Raw genomic sequence first — 26491 nt, 5'->3', positions numbered from 1 at the left:
AATGGATTTTATCTGTGGAATCCATGGATGGGAAGCGCTGACTATATCTCTTGGCTGCCTCCCAACTCATTTTTCTCTTCTAATTCTCTTAAATTTCCTATATCTTATGTTTTTTAACACCTATTCTTTTAACAATTCTTCTGAAAATGTATCATTGTTTTGCAGTAGTAGCAACTGTATATTGGTGGTTGTATCAGTCAGGATCTAATAAGAAGAACCACACTGTAATTTCAACAGGAAATCTTTATATAAAGAGTTACTACATATAACAAGAGATTGGAATAATAAGGGCTTGGCTGTTAAATGTAAGGAGGACCCTAAAAATACAGAAATAATAAATAAAATGAGCCTCCAGTAGCCACAGGACTGGAATAAGCTACCCAAGGAACCTTCCATCCCCCAGAACTGAAATCTAGACTATCAAAGATGTTGTACTGTGGTTCACTAGATAGCAGAAGGCACTGTAATGCCATTCTAGTGGAACTTGCTGGGAATCCTCTTCTAGAACTTGTTGGAACACCTCCCTCTAGGGTCTTAGGGAAGGCTGTTTAAGGGGATGTATCTCATCAAACATAGAGTGGGATATAAAATGTCCTAGGACTTGGGGAGATGGTGATGCCAGAGAGGCTGCTGGGTAGCACACTGTTCATTCAGGAGTTGGGCCCTAGAGAAGCTGACCATTCTCCAGGACCCTGGTGCTATGTTGCTGGAGGAGCTGCCCACACTGGAGGACCCTAACCCTGGAGAATCTGTGCATGTTGCAAGAGCTTGTTGAGAGAGCACATCAGGAATAGAAAGTAAAGTCCTGTCTCTTGAAACAGCCTTCCAGTGCCTTCTTGTGACAAAGCTTAACATTGTACCATTTGACAAAAGGGGAAAAAAAATGAAAGGGCACAGCTCCGTTGCCTAACCTGTAAAAGTGAAGACTTAATTTGGCAATGAGAAGAATTATTTCATAAGTGGCACAGTAATTGTGCCCCTATCTACTTTTTTTGGTAATAGTCTTGCTAACTTTGAACCAGGTGGGCCTCAAATTCTTGGTCCTCCTGCCTCTGCATCCCATGTAGTCGGGATTATAAGAATGCACTACTGTGCCCAGCATCCCTATCTGCTTTTGTGATACTATGCAATGTGAGCTGTATTTCACTAATATTTAGGTCTTTGAATGAAGAAGAGTTTCATAAAAATTTTTAAGTTATATTATGATTAGTATAATGATATATAAATGTACATGTTCATTTTATACCTGGCCATGGTATTTAAACTTTCCTGAGACAATTTATGTAAATTGGCAGAGCCTGAATTAAACTCTAAAATCTTTTCTAAAATAAATTTAGGAGCTGGTGGAGTGGCTCAAGTGGTAGAGTACCTGCCTAGCAAATGTGAAGCCCTGAGTTCAAACTCCAATACCACCAAAAAATAATGAAAAATAAATGTATTTTATATTTATTTTGCTTTCCACCTTTAAATTAAAAAAATCTTTTTTGTGAGCAGTTTTGTTGTGTAGCCTAGTCTTTTAGCCTGGAAATCACTATGCAACCCAGAGTGGCCTTGACGCCTGTACATTATAGGCATGTGCTAACATGCCCAGCTGCTTTCCACTTTTTGATACAAAGTTTTGTTATTCATTTAGGTTAGATAATAATGTATAAATGGACCTGGTTGAAGCTGCATCTTACAGGTTATAGTTTACTTTTAGGCTAACAGCATCTTATCTTCAGCCAAGTAGTTTTGAGAATCTGGATTTTGGGCCAGGCATGGTGGTGCATTCCTCTAATCCCAGCTACTTGGGAAGTGGAGGCAAGAGGTACAAGGTTCAGGGTTGGTTCCTGGGAAAAATCATGAGAACCCTGTTTGGAAAATGATCTAAAAAAAAAAAAAAGACTGGGGGTGTAGCTCAAATGGTAGAATACTTGCCTAGCAATCCGAGGCCCAGAGTTCAAACCTCATTATTACAAACAAAACAAAACAAAATAAATAAGCACAGGGGCTAAGTTCTAGTAAAATGCCTCATGACATTTGATTCAGTGAACTGGATACATACTGAGATTTAATTAGGATTATGTTCTGGTTTCTGCTGGGTCTTAGCTCCTGAGATCATATATAGAGAGTATATGTAACTTTTTATATCTGTGACAGTGTGGTAAACTGGCAGATCAGAGTCTTGTTTGATGTCAATCTTACAGAATAAATAGTTCACGTGTTTCTTATTTTTTCATATTAAATAGTGAAGATATTTAAATAAGTGCTTAATGCTACACAGCCTAAATAGAAGTGCATAGTAAGGGTATCTTTGATAAATAGGCCGTGATTTTATTTTAGTGATTGTTTTACTTAGTTGCCATGGCTGAAATTCTACTTTTCCTCAATAAATATAAGTACTTAACTAGGACAGTATTTTTCTTACAACTAAGAAAGTTTCTTGTTCTTAAAATGCTTTTTGACCATCATTATCAGAATTTTAGCTCCTACAGAATATAGAACAATCACCTGGGTATCTAAGGAATAATTTTTAAAAGACTTGTGTCTCCTTTATTTGCTTATTTTTTTAAAAAAAGAAATGGCATTCAGTTTGATGGATGGTTCTCAATAGAATTTATATGTTTTAAGAAGTGACTACTCTCTTATTTCCATCTTGATTAATCAAATTACAGTGGTAAAGATTGTAATTATAATAAGACTATCTTTTTTCACAGAGTAGTTTTAACAGCTGAAAATTTGGTATTTAACAATCTAAAAGATCATGATTCATTACATAGAAAAATAAACTTTTTGATCATGAGTCAAATAATGTCTGTAATAGTCTGTCAAAAAGTTTAGTTCATGAGAAAATTAATTTGTTGGAAATAAAAAGGTCGAAACACTATAAAAATAGACTGAAGATATTCCTTATTAGTGTCATTTTATTTTAATTATATATAACATAGAGACTTTATGTAATATACTGGGATCCCAAAAGGCTGTCTTTTTGGGGTATAGATGAAAGAGAAGGAATTTAGCAGCATTTTGGGAATGCATTATACATGGGTGTATAATGTGTATAAAACTTCTCGATTTGACCTCAGTTGGCTACTAGAGTTCTCAGGCATAAAATGTTTTTTTTATCCTTTTGCTTATAATCTTCTTTGTGGGATGTTCTCCTGCTTTCACATGTACTTCTCATCTGCACTACAAATTTAAAACTCATTTTTCCAGACTCATCTCTTTTCTGGATATTTCCATAGCTTTTCTTAATACATGTGGCTATTCTTCTATTTTCTTCTTATACTTTGTAACTAAATCTATTATTGTATTTGTTTGCATGTTATGCTTAGACCATAACTTCTTTGAGATGACTATAACTTTTCCCTTTTTGTGTCCTCAGTCCTTACCAAACTGTTTATGTGCACGTCATGAAATTGATAGCCCTTAATTCTTAGAAAAATTTGTATATTTGATATTTTAGACAGAGATGTGGGTTACATTTGGGGAGGAGTAATTTTTACCAAGGTACTGGTAAGCTGTTTTCTACTGTTTGGATGCTTTCAGACTAAGGTTCAAGTTTTGACATGATGAAAGAAGAAAGAGATACCCGCTTGGCCAGCTGTTTAGTCAAAATATATTCTGGTGATCAGAGTGATAGGTGTTATAACTGTGTCACTTTCATATTTAGTAATCATTGCAGTTATCAGTATGTTCTTTTCATTTCAGATCATGTTTCTTTGCCAACATAAGCATATTATCCTGTGTGTTTCCCAATAAGTATTATAATGCATTGATCCAAGGAAAGACCAATTAAGAAAACAAATCCATATATCAAAAGTTGTAACTGTTCCTACATGCACATGCATATTTTAATCAAACATACTATTTTCCTGCAGAACATAAATACCCTAATGGCTGTATAGATTCAGTTTTAGCAATTAAAAAATAAGGTCAACCTTCATTGCAGGTATACTAACACACACACACACAAGAATATATATACATGTTTTTATATATATATATATGTATATACCTGTAGTTCAACAATTATATATTCTTTCTATGTTTAGAAATTAGGGAGAGAGTAGTATAAAGTGAAGTTAAAATAGTAGGCAAGGTTGTATGGTAGGTTTTAAAGGATTTCACATTTCTGTATTATTGGCTGTAAAATATTGCTTTAGTAGAGTGCTTGCCTAGCAAACCCAAGGCCCTGGGTTCAATCCCCAGTACTGAAACAAAACAAAACAAAACAAAAAGCAAATAAAAAACAACTCCCAAAACAAAAACCATGTTAGCATTATTGAAATGTATAGTTTAAAACATGTACAGGGTTTTATTATACGTGATAGGAGTTACTTCTTTTTTTTTTCCTGGTACTTGAGTTTAAACTCAGGGTCTTCCACTTACTAGGTAGGCCCCACCATTTGAGCCACATACCCAGCCCTTTTTTCTTTAGTTATTTTTCAGATTGGTCCTTGAACTTTTGCCCAGGGCTAACCTTAGACCACAGTCCTCCTACTGATGGTCTTCCATGTAGCTGGGATGATAGGCACATACCACCATGCCTGGCTTGTTGATTGGCATGGGATCTTGATAAGTTCTTTCCTGGGCTGGCCTCAAACTTTGATCCTTCTGAGTAGCTTGCTTTATAGTCATGAGCCACTGAGCCTGGCCATGGGCATGATTTACATTTAAAATTTTTCTTTATATCTCATGGTATCAACATGTTAGGCCAGCTGTTTTATAGCATGTCTCTCAATTTGAATTTGTCTGATTGCTTCTTCATTGGGGGACATTTCAGTATCCAGACTGTAGTAATAATTCTTTCCTTTGTCCCTATAACCTTTAAGAAAAATACTGTGAATTTACAGATTTTTATTCAGTGGTTTTTTTTTTTTTTTTTTAGGTAGTACTGGGGATGGAACTCAGGGCTTCTACTTGTAAAACTGGCACTCTACCACTTGAGCCATACCTGTAGTCCATTTTGCTGTGGTGGATTTTTTGGAGATGGGGTTCTCAAAAACAATTTGCCGAGGCTGACCTTGAACCGCGATCCTCCCAATCTCAGCCTCCCAAATAGCTAGGATTATAGATATGAGCCACTGACACCCAGCTTTGTTTGTTTATTTGTTTGTTTGTTTTGGCTTTGTGACAGGGTCTCCTATGTAGTCAGGCTTCCTTGGGACTTGTTATGTAGCCCAGGCTAGACTTGAACTCACAATCCTCCTATCTCTTTCTCCAAAGGGCTGGGATTGCAGGCATACCTGACCATGTCCAGAGCTTGATGTTACTCTTTTTGAGGCTCAAATTGTTGTATATTTGTTCTAAGGAACATAAGCAAACCAGCTTTGTGTTTGTGTTGACATATCCTTCTTTTTTCCATTTTTTAAAAAAAACACACGACAGATATTCCTACTCATTTTATAATCCATTATATATCTATTTCTGGATATAGATGTACATAGTGTATTCAACTAGTCTCTTGTATTTTGCTATTTAAGTAATAAAACTCAGTAAGTAATTTTGTACATATTTTTGTCTTCTATTGTTAGAGTTTTATCTTTAGGGTAAATTCCTAGATAGACTTGTCTGGTCAGAGGGAAAACATGCGAGTAGTTTTGTGAGTTATTGCTGAATTACCCCCCCCTACCCCAGTGGTGTACCATTTTAACATAGTCACCACCAATGATTAAGATCATGTTTCCCCATACTTTCATATAGTCTATTGTTAAGCTTTTAAATGTTTGCCAATTAGGTGAGAATTGTTATCTTAGTATAATTTGTTTTCACTGTATATTGTTTCTTTATTGTAAATAATGGTGAACAGTGGTCAATAAATAGTTTAATATTCCTTTAAAAATAATTTCGGTTTTCATTTCCCTTTTGAGTAAAGTTGAAATTTCCCCCTTATTTTTAAGGACTGTTATGTACTCCTGGATTGCGTTTGGGTCCTTTGCCCACTTTAATAAAAATCAGATCTTGTTGTTTATTTTTCCTCTTCACTTGTAAGCATGACTAGGGGAATTAGTACTTTATCTGTAAATGTTTGTTGCAAATATTAAAATACTAAATTTAAACTTTATTTCTGTCATAGTAATATTGGTCTTTTAAATATAAGGAATTAGAACTTCTACTGCATCCTCATCTTACTATTTCATTACTTGGATTTTGTGTCATTTAAGTTCAATTTATTTTGTTTCTTTAGACTGAAAGGGAGTAACTTAATCATCTAGTATACAGTTTTAAAAGTCAGTCCAAATAGTTCTTTCTTATTTACTAAGATTATCAGTGAGTGAAATAAACCAAATAGGTGGAAATATGCACATTTGAAATTATACCTCTATTTCAATTGATGATACTAGTCTTCTCATCTCAGAGAAAATATTGTGAGATTTTGATGTTTGTCTAATTAAAATACTTGGAGATGAGAATGTTTATTAGTGGCTATGATTATATGAAATATGAATGCCTCTTCTGAGGATAGCATAAATTACCATGAACTGTTTCTCTTTGTCTTAGGTTTTGACAACAATTCGTTCAGGACATCGAGCAAATATATTTAGTGCAAAGTTCTTACCGTGTACAAATGATAAGCAGATTGTTTCCTGCTCTGGAGATGGAGTAATATTTTATACCAATGTAGAGCAAGATGCAGAAACCAACAGACAATGCCAATTTACATGCCATTATGGAACTACCTATGAGGTACTGCATTATGATTATATATTATACATATGTAAACGTTTATGGTTTTGTTTAATTAAGTATATGCAGTGTGTATGCATGTGTTGATGTTGTATGTATGTAAATACATTCCTACATGGAAATTATTGGCAGACTATTTCAGAAAAAAGCATTTGAGAAAATTTATCTTGATGAATTGTAGATAAACTTAAAAGTAAGATATTACTATTTCAAGATGGACCTCTAATTGTTTGAGCACCTATACTTTAAAAAGAAATCAAGTCTTTAAAGAATGCTACATGGCTCTGTACTAGGTTTTATCCTTTTAAACATTGTTATCATTGCCTTATATAAAGTCATTGCTAGTATCCTGGCTATAAGTTCATGTCCTGTTGCTAATAACACAATACCACAGACTGGGTAAATTATTAAAGATAAAACATTTATTTTGGGTGATGTTTCTAGACATTTGAGGTTGAGGTGCTATATCTGGGGATAGCCATCTTCTTCGGCAAAATTCTGAGGTGCTGCCAGCCATTAGCTGGTGAGAGAGAGGGAGAGAGAGAGACAGAGAGAGAGAGAGAGAGAGAGAGCGCGCACGTGAGCGAGCGCGAGAGCATGCACATGTGTATTTTCTGGTCTGTCTTCCTCTTATAAAGCCACAGGATTCAATCATGGAGGCCACACCCTTTTGACCTTCTCCAATCCTGATTATACCTCTCAAAGGCCCTCCCCTAAGCACCATAGCTGGTTTAAGTTTTTACTCTCCATATTCAGATAATAGCACTTACCAAATTTTCACACTAGAAGGAAAAGAAAACTAGTAAAATAGACATAAGAATCAGATTTCTAGAGGATATTAATAAACCAAGTCTTATTCTAAATTGAACAGGGTGGAATGAATTTCAGACTTAGTTATACATTTGGTTCAGAAAAATTGCTTATACTAACTACAGAAAGATCTTTAAAAATGTTTGCTTATAATTTCTTCATATCAGATTTATTGATTTCTCTTTTTTTCTGTTAACCTGGTAATCTTTTTCAGTCATTTGAATTTAATTTCTTCTGTAACCTCATGTTTTGGTGTATACCTAGATGAATAATATGGTGTTGTAGAAATATTGTCAGGTGAGAAACCAAGCAACACTCAGAGAAGTAGGAGGATTCAGATTTTTACTTTATTTTATTTTATGGTTGTGGTCCCAGATAAGCTAGTACTCAGAATTCTGGGCCCTCAGCAGTGAAATCACAGGATTCTTAAAGGGGCATGCAGGGGATCTCAGTACTGGGAACATGCTGGTTGCTAATAGGTGGGCTCACACTGGGGTTAGGGATTCAGGGTTGTTTAGGTAGGAGCAGCAGGGGGGCCTGTTTAGGAAAGTCTGCTTACAGAGGGAGACAAAGAAAGGTGGGAATGGGCAGCCAGGGATCTATAGCGGGAAATCTGTTTGCAGAGGAAAACAAAGGAAAGATGGGAATGGGCATGGGGGCCTTTTATCTTGACCCTGGACTCATTTTATGACTTCACTGGCAATTTCTTGTGTCTCATAACCTGATTTGAGGCAGTTTCCTATTTAATGGAACTAGCCTTTGTTTCTTATCCATTCTCAAAATTTAGACTTTTCACTGGCAATTTTATACAACTTATAATTACTTTGAGTACCGATATATTTGTGTCTGTTTATGTCTTTTTCTGTGATTTTTTTTTTTTTTGGTGGTGATGGGGAAAATCTCAGGGCCTTGCACTTTGTATGTAGGCAAGCACTTAACTACTGAGGTACTTCCCCAGCTCTGTCTTTTCTTCTTCTTTTATTTTTTTAAATTCTAGTTTTCTTCTGTTAATGCCATCTTTCTTTTGTCTACTCTTTGAATTGCTCAAGAGGTTTTCTTTTTAATTTTTATTATTTCTCCCTCCTAGCCCCGCTCCCACCCTCTCCTCCTCCCCCCTCCCTTTTAGGCAGAACCTTTTCTGTGCTTTTCTCCAGTTCCGTTGAAGAGAACTAAGCAATAATAAGAAAGATATAGCATTCTTGCTAGTTGAGATAAGGACAGCTATACAGAGAGATTCCTAGCATTACTTTTGTGTACAAATGTGTTAGAACCCAGGTCGATTCATCTCTAACTGATCTTTATACTGGTTCCTGATCCCCTTCTCATGACCTCTATGCTTTAAGGTTTCTGTATTAATTCCTCTGGAGTGGGGACATCAAATGCTTTCATATTTTGGGTTTTCTGTCTAACCCCGTACCTCCCATATATGTCCTCCCCTTGTCATGTAACCCAAGTCCTACAACATTGCTGTATTTGCTCTAGATCTGAAGACTGCATATGAGGGAGAACATACAAGTTTTGGTCTTCTGAATCGGGCTAACCTTGCTCAGAATGATGTTCTCCAGTTCCATCCATTTACTTGCAAATGATAAGATTTCATTTTTCTTCATGGCTACTCGAGTAAAATGCATTGTGTATAAATACCACATTTTCTTGATCCATTCGTCAGTAGTGGGGCCTCTTGGTTGTTTCCATAACTTGGCTATTGTGAATAATGCTGCAATAAACATGGGTGTGCAAATGCCTTTGGAGTAACCTGTGTCTCATTCCTTTGGGTATATCCCCAGGATTGGGATTGCTGGATCATATGGCACATCTGTGTTCAGATTTTTAAGAAGCCTCCTAATTTTTTTCCAGAGAGGTTGTACCACCCAAGAGGTTTTCTTTTTTTGTTTGTTTTGTTTTTCTACTTGCTTATAAGGTGAACATTCATGTCTTTAGTTCTGAAGATTACCCAGATGGTTTTAAAAGAATATTTAACAAAGCCTAAAATCAATAAATATCTTTACCTATTTCCTAAATAAAGAACCTTAAAATATCCCTCATCTAATTTTATACGATTAAATTTCAGAATTTAAATGCCAATTCTTTAAAGGCAGTTTTCTCATTATAGCCTTCATTAGATAGTTATTCTGTTGCAGATGACATTCCACTGTATTGTGATTTCCATTTGTTGACATTACAAAGTCATCAGTCTAACTTTGGTTCCTTTATAGGTAATCTATTGTTTTTCCTTAACTGCTTTAAATTCTACTTTTCCTTGCTGGGTTTTCATCTTTTTTAAATGTTACACCAAAGTATGTAGTGTCTATTTCTTTTTTATTTTCCGTACTTGGGACTTACAGATTTTCTTATCTTTTTTTTTTGAGATGGGGGTGTTAGTATGTTGCCCATCTGGTCTCGAACTCCTAAGCTCAGATGATCTTTCTGACTCAGCCTCTCAAGTGCTGGGATTGTGCATCACCACACCAGAGTATTGATGTTCTTGAAAATTGATGGCATCTTGAAAATTTATGGGAAATTTGCAGTCAGTAATAGTTTTTGATTATCATTTCTTCACCATTCTCTCCTATGTTTTGTTCTGGAATTCTGATTAGATGTGAATTAGACCTTCTTATTCCATATATTGTTAAAATTTTTTATGGAGGTAAAGACAGATTGGACAGGTAGCTAAATCCTAAGTATATTGCTCAGTGATTTTTTTTTTTTTTTTGGTGGTATTAGGGTTTGAACTCAGGGCGTTGTATTTGCTAGTCATGAGTCCTGCCACTTGAGCCATCTCCCCAAGCCTTATTTTGCTTTAGCTGTTTTTCAAATAGGGTCTTCTATGTTCAGGCCATCCTGGACTATGATCCCCCTATACTTATTTCATGTTTATTTGTATTTTTTAACATTCATCAAATTGCATACATATAATATGGTCACATTGTTATATTATTTTCCTTGAAATATACACTCTACTCATTCATACTGACTATGCTTTTTACAGTTCTGTTGCAGGTAAAAATCTTGCTGTTCAGTGCTGATTACAAAATTGTTCAATAGAAAGAAGCAAAGGACTGTATTTAGGTTTAGTATCTATGCATGTGGGTTAAAAACAACACAAATTTATTAACTGACAGTTCTGGAAGTCAAATCTAAAGTGAGTCTTACTGGACTAAAATCCAAGTGTTGGCAGGAGTGTGTGTCTTTGTTTTACCTTTTCTGGCTTCTAGACCCCCATATGTGTTCCTTGGCTCTAGTCCCCCTTCCTCCATTTTCAAAGTCAGCAATGTAGCATCATCATCGTTTTCTTTCTCTCTTGACTTTTTCCATTATCTTTTCTCCTCTGAAAACTCTTTCCTGCATCCCTCTTTCACTCCTAACGACTCATAATTGTATTGGGTCCACATGGATAATTCAGCATAATCTCTCCATCTTAAGATCCTTAATTTAATCACACCCACAAATTCCCTTTAGCAGTGTATTAGTAAGGTATTCATAGGTTCCAGTAATTAAGATGTGGATATTTCTGGGACACGACTATTTTGCTAACCACAATAATAGAAAACAAAGATTTTCTAAGTAAAAAATTTTCAAGTATAATATATATATGGAATATAATAATACCCATACCATATGTATGCAACTTGATGAATTTTTAAAATGCAGAATACAATTACACATAAATAAAATAAAATACACATTTACCCAGCACCTAGAACAAGAAACAGGCCTAACAGTCCTTTGTATACATGGAGGCTCACCACTCAAAGGTAACTATTATTTAGTCTCTTAACAGCAGAGCTTAATTTTGCCTTTTTTGGAAGTTATGAGAGTTATATTGCATGTTTCCTCTTTTGTGCCTGACTTATTCACATGACATTCATCCATGTTGCTGAGGGTAGTAATGGTTTGGTCATTGTTATTGCTGATTTAAGGTTGTAGGAATATATTATAATTTATATCCCACTCTGTTGTTGGTTATTTGGTTTGTTTCCAGTATTTGCTAATATTGAACAGTGCTACTGTGAGCATTCTAGTACATGTTTTTAAGTACCTATGTGGAGTCATTTATTTTTAGTGGAATTACTGGGTTATAGGAAAGGTGTATGATTAACTAGTGGATATTGACATACTGTTTTCCATTGTGATTGTATCATTGTGTATTCCCACTGACAATGTGTGATTGTTTTCATTGTTCCATGTATGCCTCCATACTTGATGTTATTAGTCTCTTTCAACTTGGTCATTCTGGTGATATATAGTGGTATTTGCTTATGGGGTTAATTTGTATTTCCTTAGTGATTAATAAGTTTGAGCACTTTTTTGTGTATGCATTTTTTTTCTTTTTCTTTTTTTGTAGTACTGAGGTTTGAACTTAAGATTTTAGGCTGGTGCTCAGCTACTTGAGTCACATCAGTGCCCCTTTTTGCTCTGGTTATTTTTGAGATAGGGTCTTCATTTTTCCATGAGCAAGCCTAGACTGCTGTCTTCCACCTTATGCTTCCTGTAGTAGCTGAGATAACAGGTGCATACCACCATGCCCAGCCTTTTCTGTTGAGTTGGGGGTGGGTCTCATGAACTTTTTGCCTAGGCTGGCTTAGAACCACAATCATCCTCATCTCGGCCTCCTGAATAGCTGGATGACAGGCATGCACCACTGTAACCAGCTATTAGATGAGTTGGGGTCTTGCCAACTTTTTGCCTAAGCTGGCCTTGAATGCAGTACTCCCAATCTCTGCTTCATGAATAACTAGATTAAAGGCACAATGTTTTAAAAACAATGGGAATATACTTTCCATTGTTTGGGTACATAAAACCATATATGGGAATAGTAAATACCAAACCAAGGTTGGTAGTGTCTACTTGTAGAGACAGATAAAAACAGGAATTTTTTGAGATAGGGTTCAAAAAGGGCATTGACTTACGATATTGTCATCAGTAAACTAGAAGTGATTACTGGAACATCTAAAATATTCTAATTCTTTTATAATTTTTTTTATTGTGGTAAAGTATCTGTAACACCAAATTTACCATTTCAAACATTTTCGAGTGTACAGTGCAATGATAGTACATGTATGTTGTGTAACTGCCACCACCATTTAATATTTTTTAGTTGTTATTGAGGTACTAGAGTTTGAATTCAGGTCTTCCCATTCTTACTAGGCAGGTGCTCTATTGCTTGAACCATGCCTCCCATGTAAGATTCTTTTTGAGAGGACAGTTTATCTGCTTAAAACATTTTGCCATTCTGTGTTGTTTATTTTTTAACATTAGGAAGAATATTTGATCACAGATGATAAATCCATTTAAAAAAAGATATAAAAATTAGGTTTAAATAGGTTGAAAAACTAGGGGAGAATCTTTCTTGTCAAAGTTGTTAAAAGTTAATAGTTTTGAAGAATTTTCTATCTGAAGTTGCAATAATTATAATTTCAAAGGAATGAATAATATCCTACAATTCTAATGTATCTCTCTGTATTTACCATTTTGAATCATGGTGTGGGGAAATCATAAATAATTCAAATGAATGTTTTTTTTTTTTGCTTAAAACATTTTATTGAAATAGTAACTATTTCAGAGCTACCTGTTTTAATGTTCAGTAATGTTGCCTGTACTTTTTTTTCAACTTCAGATTATGACTGTACCAAATGACCCTTACACTTTCCTCTCTTGTGGTGAAGATGGAACTGTTAGGTGGTTTGACACACGCATCAAAACTAGCTGCACAAAAGAAGATTGCAAAGATGTAAGAATCTAATTTTTGTGCAAACGATGCAAAAAGAAGTTATAGCTACAATTAAATTTGTACGGTTATCTTTGGGTGATAAGATTATGGGTGAACTTTAAAATTTTTGTTTTGCTAAAATCTTCAGTCACAAAAGTTTTTAAATTAAAATGTTAATGAAGCTGAGGAACTTGAACATGTATTTTAATTGTACAATTAAATGTATTTGTGGCAATGTGTGTAATTGTTTAGTATGTACTCTAGTGTCATAAAACCCTGGAGAGTTTATCAATATATTTCATTTACTCATGGAGACAATTTTGTTTTACCAGAATAGCAATGATAAGCCAGGTGCTGGTGGCTCATGCCTGACATCCTTGCTACTGGGGAGTAACAGACAGGAGTATTGCAGCTTGAAGCCATCTTGGGCAAGTAGTTCACAAGACCCTACCGAAAAACTCCTCAACACACACATGCATGCACATGTGCGTGAGCGTGATAGAGGACCTGCCTAGCAAGCGTGAGGCCCTAAGTTCAAATCCCAGTACCACCAAAAAAAAAAGCAGTCATAAAATAAAATCTTGTGGAAGTTTGGTGTCTCTTTTCACTATCTTTTAAATCAACAATCATATTTTATCCTTTTTTTCCCCAAAGAAATAATAGATAGCATTGTATTAACATGTTCTCATTCAAGTGTAGCTTACTTATCTAAAGGCATATCTTCACTATCATTATTTTACTTTTTTTTTTTTTTTTTTGTATTATTGGGTATTGAACTCAGGGCCTTGTCTTTACTAAGCATTTTACTTTTTAATAGTATCTTAGACTTACAAAAGATGTAAGACATTGTTCAGTTTTATTCAATTTCTTTCTTTTCTTTTGTGGTACTGGGCATTGAACCCTAGGACTTCTGCTTACCAGGCAAGTACTCTACCACTTGAACTACATCTCCAGCTTTTCGTTTTTTTATTTTGTTTTTTGATATAGGGTCTCACTAACTTTGCCCAGGCTGTCCTCAAACTTGAAATTCTGCCTCCACCTCCTTAGTAACTGGATTGTAGGTATATGCCACCATGCCTGGCTCATTCAGCCTTTTTACTCCCAGTGTTTGTATTAGTCTGTTATACATATTTAGAGCACAGTAGGTTTTATTGGATCATTTTGAAGTAGTCAATAAAGTAAAGTATTGCCAATTATGTTTTTACTGAAAGTAGCCAAAACAAAACAAAAAAACCAAGAATTACTAGTAATTAGGGTAAGTGCTTACTAATTAAATCAGAAAACTTATAAAAATTATTTTTTTGTATTTGAAACAGAAGAAAAAGAAAACAAAAAGAAGAAAAAAGTTAAATAAAAAATGTACTTTTTATGACACACATACACACACATGCACAAAGAGGAAGTCCTTGAATTGAAAGCAGAAATAAGTTTAAAATATCAGGCTATTAGGAGCATTTGCTCTACCTGTTTCTTAACAATGGTAGGTACAAAAATGCGATATTTCAAATTCTTTTTAAACTGTATTTTAGTATATAAGAGGATTTAGTTGTGATTTTCTAAATAAAATCCTTGTAAAAATAAGAATACAGGGCTAAGAAATGGAAGTATTCTTTCCCAATAAAACTTTGAAATATATAAAAATGAACAGAGGCAGAGAATATAAAGAAAAACTGGAAACTAGAATAATTCTTAAGTATTAAAATCTTCAATTTTGAAAGGCATTGGTAAATAATTCTATGTAAGAAGAGTAAAATTCTGAGATTAATAAATAAAGCTTAAGGTAAATTGATTTGAAAACATGGCTCTGCTGAAAAGAGAGAGACTAGAGTCATTAGCCAAAATAATATGGCTAATAATATAAGTATGTTATATCTTTTAGCTGGTAGCCTTTCATTTTCTAATGCTTCCAAGGAGATAAGTAATAACATTTTAGTAAGACCTGTCTGTTTCAGTGTTGTATGTAGGTGTACTCTACTTGCTTTTGAGCTGGTAAGGAGAATTTTAAATCGGTTAAGAATATTTTTGTTGGATTTTAATAACAATGTTTAATAGTAAAAGATTATTTTATATGGTACTCATTTTAATACTTATCTAAACAAAGGTAGATGATACTTCTACCTGTACCGTCCATCAAATAGACCAATTATAGCGGGCGTTTCTAGTGGTATTGGCTTAGTAATCTATTACATTGTCAGTGTATGAGGAGTTTTGCATATCTAAGGATGATCATTTCATGATTGTTTAGCAGGCACTCCATATCATTATCATATGAAATGTAGCTAATTTTGAAAAAGGGCTTAAATTGTGGCAATATAAGTTTCTTAAGTCTTTTTGTGGGACTGAGATTTGAACTTGGGGATAAGTGCTTAGAAAGCAGGCATTCCGCCACTCCAGCCATGCTTCCTGTCCATTTTGCTCTAGTTATTTTGGAGATGGGTTCTCACAAACTGTTTGCCCAGGCTGCCTTTGAACCACAGTCCTCCTGATCTCAACCTCCCATGTAGCTAGGATTGTAGGCATGAGCCACCTATGCCTGGCTTTGAATTATTTTTGTAGCAGCTGATGATCTGGCATAATTGCTCTGTGTCTTAGTCTTTTATTTGGGTTAATGTTCATTTGTTCCTCTTCTGAATGTATTTTGTATTACCTTTAAAATTTCTAAGTTTAATATTTCTGTGTATTTTCATTTTGATTGGTTTGTAAGGAAAGCATACAATATTGTAGTAAATATTAATTTTGGATTTGTATAGCAAACTATAAAGAAAAAGAATATCTTCTCTAGAGCGTATTGCTAAGGAGGGATATTGATTGAGTATATTTAGTTTGGTTCTACGTAGGTCTTGTTAGAAATCATTTCTAGTAGAGACTTAAAAATATATCTAAATATCTATTGTTGGTTTTTTTCCTTTTTTTTTTTGATTGAATTACAATTTCTGAGAAAGGTATTTACTTAAAATATTTTACATTAGTGTCTTTGCTACTGTATCTCTATGTGCAACTGGTATTGCGTTTATCTTTTGTAGGATATTTTAATTAACTGTCGACGTGCTGCCACATCTGTAGCTATTTGTCCACCAGTACCATATTATCTTGCTGTTGGTTGTTCTGATAGCTCAGTACGAATATATGATCGGCGAATGCTGGGTACAAGAGCTACAGGTAAAGAGATAATATTAGAGAAAATATGGAACTCTGTTGATTCAGAGAAAAATTCTATGATATTTTACATTTAAATATTTCTTTGGTTTACAAAATTCTGAGAAATAGAATATTTAAATAATATAGATTATTATTAAAAAAAGACTTTTCACTATTTTTTTTAAGAGCTTGTTGGGATGATGCGCTTAGAATTTAATTTATTAATGTAAAAAAGTTACAACATTTGATGTGTTAGTTTCCCAGGACTGCCATAATAAGGTACCATAAAATGGTTCTCTTAAAACACCAGAAACCTATTTTGGCATTTCTAGAAGTTAGACATCTGAAATCACTATGTCTTGGGGTTTGTTTCTCCTGGATACTCTGAGGGAGAACCTGTTCTATGCGTCTTCCTAACTTCTGGTGATTGCTCAGTCCTTGACATTGTTTGGATTGGTAGATATAGCACTCTAACCTCTGTTTCCATCTTTACATGCTGCTACTCTATGTGTCTGTGTCTACATTTCCTTCTTCTTAGGATGCCAATCATACCGTATTTAGAGCCTGTTCTAGATCCAGTATGACCTCATTTTAGCTAATTACATCTGCAAAGCCTGACTTCCAAATAAGGTCACATTCTGAGGTTCAGAGTAGACATGAGTTTTGGAGGGACTTGAATTTGGGGAGGACTCTGACATTTTTCCATCCAGGGGATAATAATGGTAAATGTAGTGTGGGGAATAAAGTTAAAAAGAGCAGTGATTTGGGTATCAGTTAATAAATAGCATGTATTTATGCCTGCTTAGCTTAAAATACTGTTAATAATGCTGCTGTACTCTTTTTCTCCTCATCTACTGTGGGATCAAACCACTTCTGAAATAAACAAGTGAAAGCCAGCTTCCATTAGGATCTTTTCAGTAAAGGAAAGCCAGGATTACTCATACATGTGGATACACACACATATGTGCACACATACACGTGTACACATAAACGTGAATATCAAATATACATGTATATTCACATTTTATATTGCATAAAATATAGATAGATTTGGGTAGAAACTACCAATGCCAGTAAAAGCAGACCTAAATTATTGAAATGGGAATAAACAGAGGAGAACTTTTCTTTTTTGAACTGTGATTGAGGATCACAGTTAATTTGGATAAGCTCATTTAGGCAAAAGAATAGTAATGTATGAAATTAAAGGCATAATTAGTGTTCTCAACAAATGGGGGTCAACTCATATTTTGAGGAGGACAGAACTTCCCTATGCAGATTACACAGCTTTGTGGAGTTATTAGAATTTTGTATTCTTATGCCCTTAGGGCACAGAGTGCCAGTTGTACTCCTCTCTATCATATTGAATTGTATTGAAGAGTCCCAGAGCTAATTATAATTGGCATTTTAAACCAAATATGGTGGTGTATGTCTGTTACCCCAGCACTGGGAATGCAGAGCCTAGAAGATTACAAAGTTTTTTTGTTCTGTTTTGTTTTGTGGTGCTAGGGTTTTAACTCAGGGCCTACACCTTGAGCCACTCCACCAGTCCTTTTTTTTGATGGTTTTTTTTTTTTTTTGAGATAAGGTCTCATGAACTGTTTGCCTGGGCTGGCTTCAAACTGTGATCCTCCTGATCTCTCTGCCTCCTAAATAGCTAGGATTACAGGCCTGAGGCACTGGTGCCTGGTTGAGGATTACAAATTTGAGGCCAGCCTGAGTTACACAGAAAACAAAACAAAACAAGGGCTGGGGCTGTAGCTCAGTAGTACAGCACTTGGCTAGCATGCACAGGACCCAGCATCAGAAAGAAAAGTGGAATCCTATTCTATTTAATATGCTAAATACCAGCTTTCCTTTATAAAATTTACATTATCTTAATTTGAAAGTAATTTTTGGAAGATGGTTTTAGTGTATAGTCACACATCAATTATATGATATTTCAGCAAAACAATCTGGAATTCATCATGAATTTTTTTATAAATACATTTGTAGTCTTTTGTTTGGTGTACACTGACTACTGAAGAATGAATGTTTTCTAGAAATAGAACGTTATGTTTTAGATTTATATTGCTGCATTAAGTTATATATCTCATATATTAAGTTAGATATTTCAAAAATATTATTAATTTTGAATAACTTCCTGTTTTCTTATTTAGGGAATTATGCAGGTCGAGGGACTACTGGAATGGTTGCTCGCTTTATCCCATCTCATCTTAATAATAAGTCCTGCAGAGTGACATCTTTGTGTTACAGTGAAGATGGACAAGAGATTCTTGTTAGTTATTCTTCGGATTACATTTATCTTTTCGACCCAAAAGATGATACAGCTCGAGAACTTAAGACACCTTCTGCAGAAGAGAGACGAGAAGAGGTAAGATTACTGAATATTGTGTTCTTTATTCAACTAAGAAAATACTCAGTGATTTTGGGGTCCTAAAGGGAAAATAAGTAAAGTGTTAATTTTCAAGGCGTTTATGATTTAGGGAACATATACAGAAGAACAATAGCTAAAAATGCAAATAGGGCTATGTGTCAGACAAGAAGAGTTTTTGTCTTTGTTTCTTTGTTTTTCATTGTGGTGCTGGAGATCCAACCTGGGGGTGTTGTGTGTGCCTGGCAACTTCTCTACCACCGAGCTAAATCATCAACCTGAGACTAGGAGTCTAGTATTGGTGAGCTAATTTTAAAGAGAAAGTCTTTAGTAGCAAAATGATTCACTAACTTTGTAGATGCACAGCAGCAGCAAGAAGATCTACCACTTGTAGAAAAGATAATTAAAGTAGTTGATAATGTGATAATAAACTTCCAAGTGACTAAATGTTTATGTCTGTGTACCAAAGCAGTTTTATCCCGTCCCATTTACTGTTCATATGTGGACAGCAATCCCCTCCTCTCCCAGTTGGGCCTCTTTCACAGGTACAGACGAGTACTATATGATATTATCCCTAGAAACATTTTATAAAATATATATAAGCAAATGGGGGGAAATTAAGTTAAAGTAGGCATGTATATTTAAAAGCAGGTAAAATGAATGGAAGTATTGTCACTAGAAAACAGTTAATGATTATCTTATTTATAAAGGTGAAAAGTTAGAAATAATGTGATTTTTGATAGTACAAAGCCATAGAAAAATGTCTGTTTTAACTTGTTAAGCTTCTTTCCTCAACATGTTTTGTACTTGACTTTTTTTGTTTTATAACATCCTATAATTATTCACTCTACACTTTGGCTTGTTAAGTGTCTTTTAAAATTAACCATTGATTTTTATTAATTATTAGTGACTTTGGTATTACCTCAGTGCCAGTTAATGAACACATCTTAACGATTACTAAAGAAAAATAGCAATTTTGTAATTCCTATGAAATACAAAACTAAATTCATTTGTTGTTGTATTTTATAAAATTAGAAAAAATAGGATTATTATAAATCAGTTTTAGGATCTAAATGTGGCAGTATACTCAAGTGAATTAGCTATTTATGAGTTTACTGGTTTAGTTGTAAATGTGAAATCTGCTCTGTCATTTTGTTGTTGCTGTATCATTTCCTCTTAATTATGTGAGTAAGTACAGTTACAGTCAAACTGTGACTGTGAGATGATGAGAAAGTTGGAAGTACACAGACATTTTAAGTGGGTCAATTATCTTTGTTACCATAGAATCCTTAGCCAGAAATATTTATATAATCAGAATGAATGATGTCATGATGCTGAGTCATGGACAGTATTTTTTTCGTGACATTTTCTTAGTATTCTTAGTTGAGTTAACCAAATTAAGAAAAATAATTCTAAAATTGGAATAAAGTATTACAATATCATACTTATTATACTTAAACAAACAATTAAGAAGTGTGTATAGAAAGAAAGAAATTAGTAATCTATTTTCCTATTAATTCCCAGGGTGTTTTTAGTATTTTATGCTGAAATCTTGACAGCAGTATTCAGATCAATTGTTCTTAACTCAGCAAATATTTATTGGGTGCCTACTGTACACTGAGTCATATACTAAAATTTAGAAAAATCAAGTGTGACTGGACAAAGATATAGTCCTGTTGCTCAAGGAATTTATTACTTAGTGGTATTTGTGAAACTTTGTTTTTTGAAACACAGGGTCTCACTGCATATTCCAGTCTGGCCTGAAACTCGCTATGGTAATTCTAGACTAGTTTCCAATTGACAGCCCTCTTGCCTCTGTCTCCTGGGGTTACAGGCACAAGTGACCATATCCAACAAATGTGTGGAACTTAAAATAATATAATTACATAGAAATACTAAATTCTTTGTAAGTAGAACAAAGGAGGGAATAATTGATTTTGATTGAGAGCATTAGTAAAACTTGAACAAACTTAAAGCATTAATAAAAGGTTATTATAATTTTTTCTTATGTTCCCATATATTTATGGGTTTTCTTAATTTGTGGGTGCTTCCTTATTTCCTCATGCCTCCTAGTAATTTTATATCTCCCCTTATTCCTTCAGTATGTTCATTTGTCTTACTCAGTTGTATGTTTATCTTTTTTATTGTCTCTACTTTCTTTTCTTCCAAGTTCTTTTTGACACTTTCCTGTTTGTCCCACAACATCTTTGGAATTCTTACTGAATCTTTTCTTTCATTGTCTCCTGATCTCTATAGCTTGTCTTTAATAATATATTCCCAATCTGACTAGTACTCACCACCCCGACTGTACAGCTGCTCTGATCTGAGGCATTAGCTTGTCTTTCCTAGATTATTTATGATATCTTTCTGTCTTCCTGCTTTCATCCCTACAAGTACTTTAGCTACACAGCATCCCAAATGGTCCTTTTAAACATAGGTCAAATCATGTGACTATTTTAATCAGTACTCCAAGTGGTTCCCCACTTTTCAAAAAAGCAAAGTTGTGGTCCTTCGTGTCTTCAAGATCTCATGTGAAAGGTCCTAATTCCTACTTGTGCTGCTCTTTTCTTTACTCTAGCCATATTTACTTACTAACTCAGATAGACTGTGATTCTGCTTAGAGTTGTATTTGCTGTGCCTAAAATGCCCCTTCCCTGAAGTCTGGATTTCCTTCTCCCTATTTTAGGTCTCCACACTTTTATATTTCAGGTCTTTGCTGATACTATCTCCTTGGTGAAGTGCCTTACCACCCCATGTAAAATCATAACCCTTAACTCTCTGGACTACCTGTCTGTCTTCTACCTTATTTTTCTCCATAACACTTTCTATGTATATTTTACTTTTTTATTTCATTCATTGTCTGCTGTACTCCACTATAAATTCTGTAAAAATAGGGATTCTTTTCTGTTCTGTCCATTGTTCTTTTCCAATATCTAGAATAATAGCTTTCCTAATATCTAGAATAGTACATAAAACATGCTCAAAAATACTTGTTGATTGGATGAGTGAATGAATGTTGTACAGTTTTCAGTATACTTCACTGGATCATTTCACATACTCAAAAAGTAGTTTTTTTTTTTTTTTTGGGGTTACTGGGGATATAGCTCAGTGTTAGAGCACCTACCTAGCATGCATGAGGCCCTGAGTTAAGTCCTCTACTCCCCACTCCCACATACACAGTCAGACTTAGAACTGTTCTTAATTTGAAGATCTCATTCCACAAGTAATTGCTAAAGTCATAACAGAAGTTCTTTGACTGCATAATACAAGAATTTCTTTTTCTTGTAATCATGGAGTAGGGTCTATTATGTTATTTTGAATATAGCCCTTAAATTGGTGAGGTCTTCTTTTGGGAATGAATATTTGTTTGAGATTTTGAGTAATTACGATGCTAGTCTTCTCTGGTTTAGTTAAACCTGATCACACATGTTGCTTCCTGTGTAGATTTTGCTATTTTCAGTTGCTGTCCTTATGTATAATATGGAATTTATGGGATTCTTCCATTCCTTCTCCTTTCTTTGCTTGGAATGATAGACACCCATTTTTTCTTGTTGGCTTGATACAATGTCCAGGAGAAATAATAATAAAAAAAAAGACAACCAGTCTGTTACCACATTTTTTAATCAAAGTGCTCTTAATTGTGAGGGAGGAAAAAAAAATCAATGAATGCTGTTTTTTAAAAAAATAAATAAAAATGTGACCCACAGAATGGGAGAGAATGTTTCTAAATCATATTTGATTACAGTGTCATAACTAGAAAAGAACTTTTCAAGTCAACATTAAAAAATTGCAATTAAAAATTGGTAAAGAAATTTAAATGGACTTTTCTCCAGAGAAGGTATACAAATGACCAATGAGCACAGAGGTACTCAGCATTGCTAGCCATCAAGGAAATGTAAGCCAGGATCACCGCGAATACCCATAGAGCATTGAGCTGACATGGTGACAAGCAAGTGTTGGTGAAGATGTGGAGAAATTGGAACCATCATACATTACTGGTGGGGATGTAATATGGTATAGCTGCTTTTGAAAATAGTTTTTCAGTTCCTCAAAAATTAAACATGGAGTTTAATGTGGCCCAGCAATACCACTCCTGATACTCCTGGTTGGTGTGTGTGTGTGTGTGTGTGTGTGTGTATCAGAGAATGAAAATGTGTTCCTAGAAAGAGCTTAACATATGCCCAATGACAGTATTATTCTTAATAGCCAGTATGTGGAAACAATTCAGTATTTTATCAACTGATGAACAGATAAATGATGTGTAATATATCTGTTAAGTGGATTATTATTCAGCCATCACAACTGATATATGCTGCAATGTGGATAAGCCTTAAAAACATTATACTAAGTGAAAGAAGCCAGACCCACAAAGTACATATTGTGTGATCCTATTTATATGAAATATCCAGAGTAAAGACATCAATAGAGAGAGAGAGGTTTGAGTGGAGCAACACATAGGGTATGACTGCTCATGGGAATGGGATTTCTTTTGGGAATGATGAAAATGTTCTGGAATTAGATAATGATGACAGTTGTAAAGCTTTGTGAATATACAGTAGTTAACTGGGTATTTTAAAAGGTGAATATTGTAATAAAATACTAAAATGTAAAAATTAAAGAGCACAGGCAAGAGTATCAAGTACCATGAATATGTCAAATAATCTCTAAAGGTTATTTGACTTGGCACTTGCTTATTGACCATTTTTATCACTGAGCAGTGAACTTGGCAAGTGGGTCATTTATTGTTGACCTTGGTGAGAGTGAAATCAATAGAAAGATGAGAAAGATAAGGAATGAGTGGAAACATTGACTATAGTGGATTGAAGGAGAAACGATAGATAAAATGAAATGCAGACTTTTCTCTGGAAGCTTCAGAGTGAAAGAGAAATACATAATTCAGCTTTTAGAAAACTGAGATATTGTATTTAAAATAAGAACTTTGATCATGTTTTAAGAAAGAACCAGGCAGAAAAAATGGATGTGGGTGAAGAATAGAGAGAATAATTGTTGAAGCAAGGTACTTACCCGGTTGAAGAAATGAAATAAAAAACACAGATGGAGAGATTAGGCTTAACCAGAATAAATGATGCATTCCTTGAGAAAAGTTAGGAGGAGTTAAGTTGCAGATACAGACATATTTGTAGAGTTCAGCTGAAGAAATTGGTGTCATTTCCACAGGTCTTTATTTTTTCTGAAGTAGGAGAAAAAGTTACAGTCAAGGATAAGGGCAGCAAGATGGAGTAGAAAGTTTGAGGCAAATGATAAAGGGTTGGAATACTGGGGGAACTGGAGAGTAAATTGTAAAGTAAAGGTAAAAATAGTAACTAATTGTTAGATGTACAGGTGTTTACTTAGACTAATTATCATCACAATACAAAACTAAGGCTTTTAAGGCTTCCCATTGTTGGCTAGAAAGTGATAACAGGGATAGAAGTCACATGTATGTGATTTCTAGGCTTCATTCAGATTCTTTAGGTTGAAGATAAGTGTAGACTGTCAGCATCAGTGAATAATTACTATCATGAATGCAGCAAGAAGACCAATGTAGCATATATCAGTGTCTCATATATCCTAGCACCTCATTTGCATATTCAATAAAGACAGTAGGGAGGTGGGAACAATCTATTAGGCTTACAGTATGTTCCAAAGGGTTAGGGAGTACCTGCTTAAGCACGGCTTCATTCCTCATTGCTGGGAAAAAAGAGAACAAATGTGTTTTTATTTAGACTTAGATAGAATCTACCTGTCTTTATCTTTTAGTTACGACAGCCTCCAGTTAAGCGTTTGAGACTTCGTGGTGATTGGTCAGATACTGGACCCAGAGCAAGGCCTGAGAGTGAACGAGAACGAGATGGTAATCATACTGTAGTCATCTTTCACGTGGTATATGGTGTGTGTGTATATATATAAACACACACACACACATACAAATGCTTGTGCACTTGTATCTTCAGATAAATTCTTAGAAGTAGAATGGCTGAGTCATAAATAAATTTTTATTTTGACAGCTATATTACTCTCAAAAGTATTAATTCATTTATATTCCCAGTGAAAATATAAGAATATCCATTACCCCATAGAACATTGGCTATTATCATACTTCTTAATTTTTACTTTCTATTGAAAAATGGAAACTCTTAAGTTTAGAGTTTTATACTATCACATATTTTTAAAAACAATTCTATCAAGTGCCTTTGGCAAGCATAAGAAATTACTTTGGGAGCTTTAAGATAGCACACTTTAAAACAGCATTTATCTGTGTATAGTTTATTAAATGAGTCTGTAGTCCAAGTCTTCTTTTAATGATATCTAAAGCCTTTTATGAACAAAAGCATATTCCTCGATATACTATCCTTGATGTTATTTTACAATATGTATTTAAAAATAAAGTTACATTATCTAAAGACAAGTGTGAAATTATGATCCCACAGAAAATGTAAAAACAATTTCTATTTTTAAATTGTATGACGTAGAATGGAGTTGTCACATTTTAAATTTGACATCATACCTTCAACTTTAAAACACCCTTAAGAGAAAAAGTCGTGCGTTTTTAAAGGAGGAAAAGGAGTGAAGGAAAAGACAAAATACTTTGTGCTTTCAACTAGTTTCAAATATCTGGAACTTGTTTACAGTAAATGATGAAAATTCAGTTTTAGGAAAACTTATGCAAAAACCCAAGACTATTTTGTGTCTATGTTTGATAGTAATACTTTTATGTGAGGGAAAAATCTTTCCATGTATTCAACTTAGAATTCACGAGCCCTTTCAAAGAGGGCACTCTTAGAACTGAAGACATAGGGTAGGTTTGGGTGATGGGGAGGTACCTGAGAGTAGGTAAATCGGAGATATGAACACTGTTCTTTTCTTTTTTCCTTTTTTTTAAAAAGCATTTAATAGTATGAGCCCTCTTCTTAAGTCTCTTACTATTCACATGGAGAGTCACTCATGTAAAAAAAAATTACAAAATGTGACGAGGCTTTTATGCATCTTTATAATTTCCTTGGCAATTTGATTTTTTTAATTCTTTACCTCCCCTCCTCCCCGCCCGCCCCAATCCTACGTATTGAACCCAAAGCCTCATGCATGCTAGGCAAGTGCTTTTATCATGCTAGTCATACCTCTAGCCTTTTTGTTTATAATTTTTGTTTTTGACATAGCGTCTCACTGCTAACTTTGCCCAGGCTGGCCTCTGAACTTGAACTCATCCTATCTCTGCCTCCTGAGTAGCTGGGATTACAGCTGTGTACCACCACACTGGACCTTATTTGCTGACATTTTTAAACCCTTCCAGTCTGTGTTTTGCATTAGTAAAAGATTTTGGTTTATTACTAAGTTAAAACATGATTTATGTTGTAATAGGAGAGCAAAGTCCCAATGTGTCATTGATGCAGAGAATGTCTGATATGTTATCAAGATGGTTTGAAGAAGCAAGTGAAGTTGCACAAAGCACTAGAGGACGTGGAAGATCTCGACCCAGAGGTAGGTGTTTGTATTAATAGAAGTTATCAGAAAGCTGGCAAAAAATTAATTTTATTATATTGTCTAAAGTATACCATGTTTTATATAATAATCACAAGGTTTGTACATTTTGTCCTTTCTGATTCTATTAGATCTTATTCTTACCTTTTTGTTATCTTTAAAAAAAAAAAGGAAAAAAGAGTCTGAGATTCCCTGTTTTAAGTCCTTTTAAAATGTACTCTAACAATGGAAATATATAAAATTTTATAGATAAACAAGTTTTATTTAATTGGAAACGTTGATTATTTTACGAGACTGTACTCTCTTGATTAGCC

At 34.4% G+C, this 26491-nt stretch overlaps 1 protein-coding gene across 15 annotated transcripts in view; it reads left to right on the top strand.

The window, feature by feature from the left end:
* The window catches only part of Dcaf6 (DDB1 and CUL4 associated factor 6), a 133622-nt gene that overhangs the window by 43015 nt on the left and 64116 nt on the right, over positions 1-26491 (top strand). For 8 of the 15 annotated variants that reach the window (XM_074047552.1, XM_074047551.1, XM_074047549.1 and 5 more), the window contains 7 exons: positions 6484-6669; positions 13097-13210; positions 13522-13617; positions 16213-16348; positions 18484-18698; positions 24459-24552; positions 26058-26177. In XM_074047552.1, coding sequence (XP_073903653.1) covers positions 6484-6669; positions 13097-13210; positions 13522-13617; positions 16213-16348; positions 18484-18698; positions 24459-24552; positions 26058-26177 — 961 coding nt within the window. Of the gene's footprint in view, positions 1-6483; positions 6670-13096; positions 13211-13521; positions 13618-14017; positions 14670-16212; positions 16349-18483; positions 18699-24458; positions 24553-26057; positions 26178-26491 lie in introns of those variants that run through there. The other 7 variants (XM_020178889.2, XM_020178895.2, XM_020178893.2 and 4 more) reach the window with 2 other exon arrangements.

The sequence above is a fragment of the Castor canadensis genome, chromosome 11 (genome assembly GCF_047511655.1).
Source record: "Castor canadensis chromosome 11, mCasCan1.hap1v2, whole genome shotgun sequence".
NCBI classification, from domain to species: Eukaryota; Metazoa; Chordata; class Mammalia; order Rodentia; family Castoridae; genus Castor; species Castor canadensis.
The sequence above is the reverse complement of the archived record's forward strand: the minus strand, read 5'-3'. Positions and strand labels throughout refer to the sequence as shown.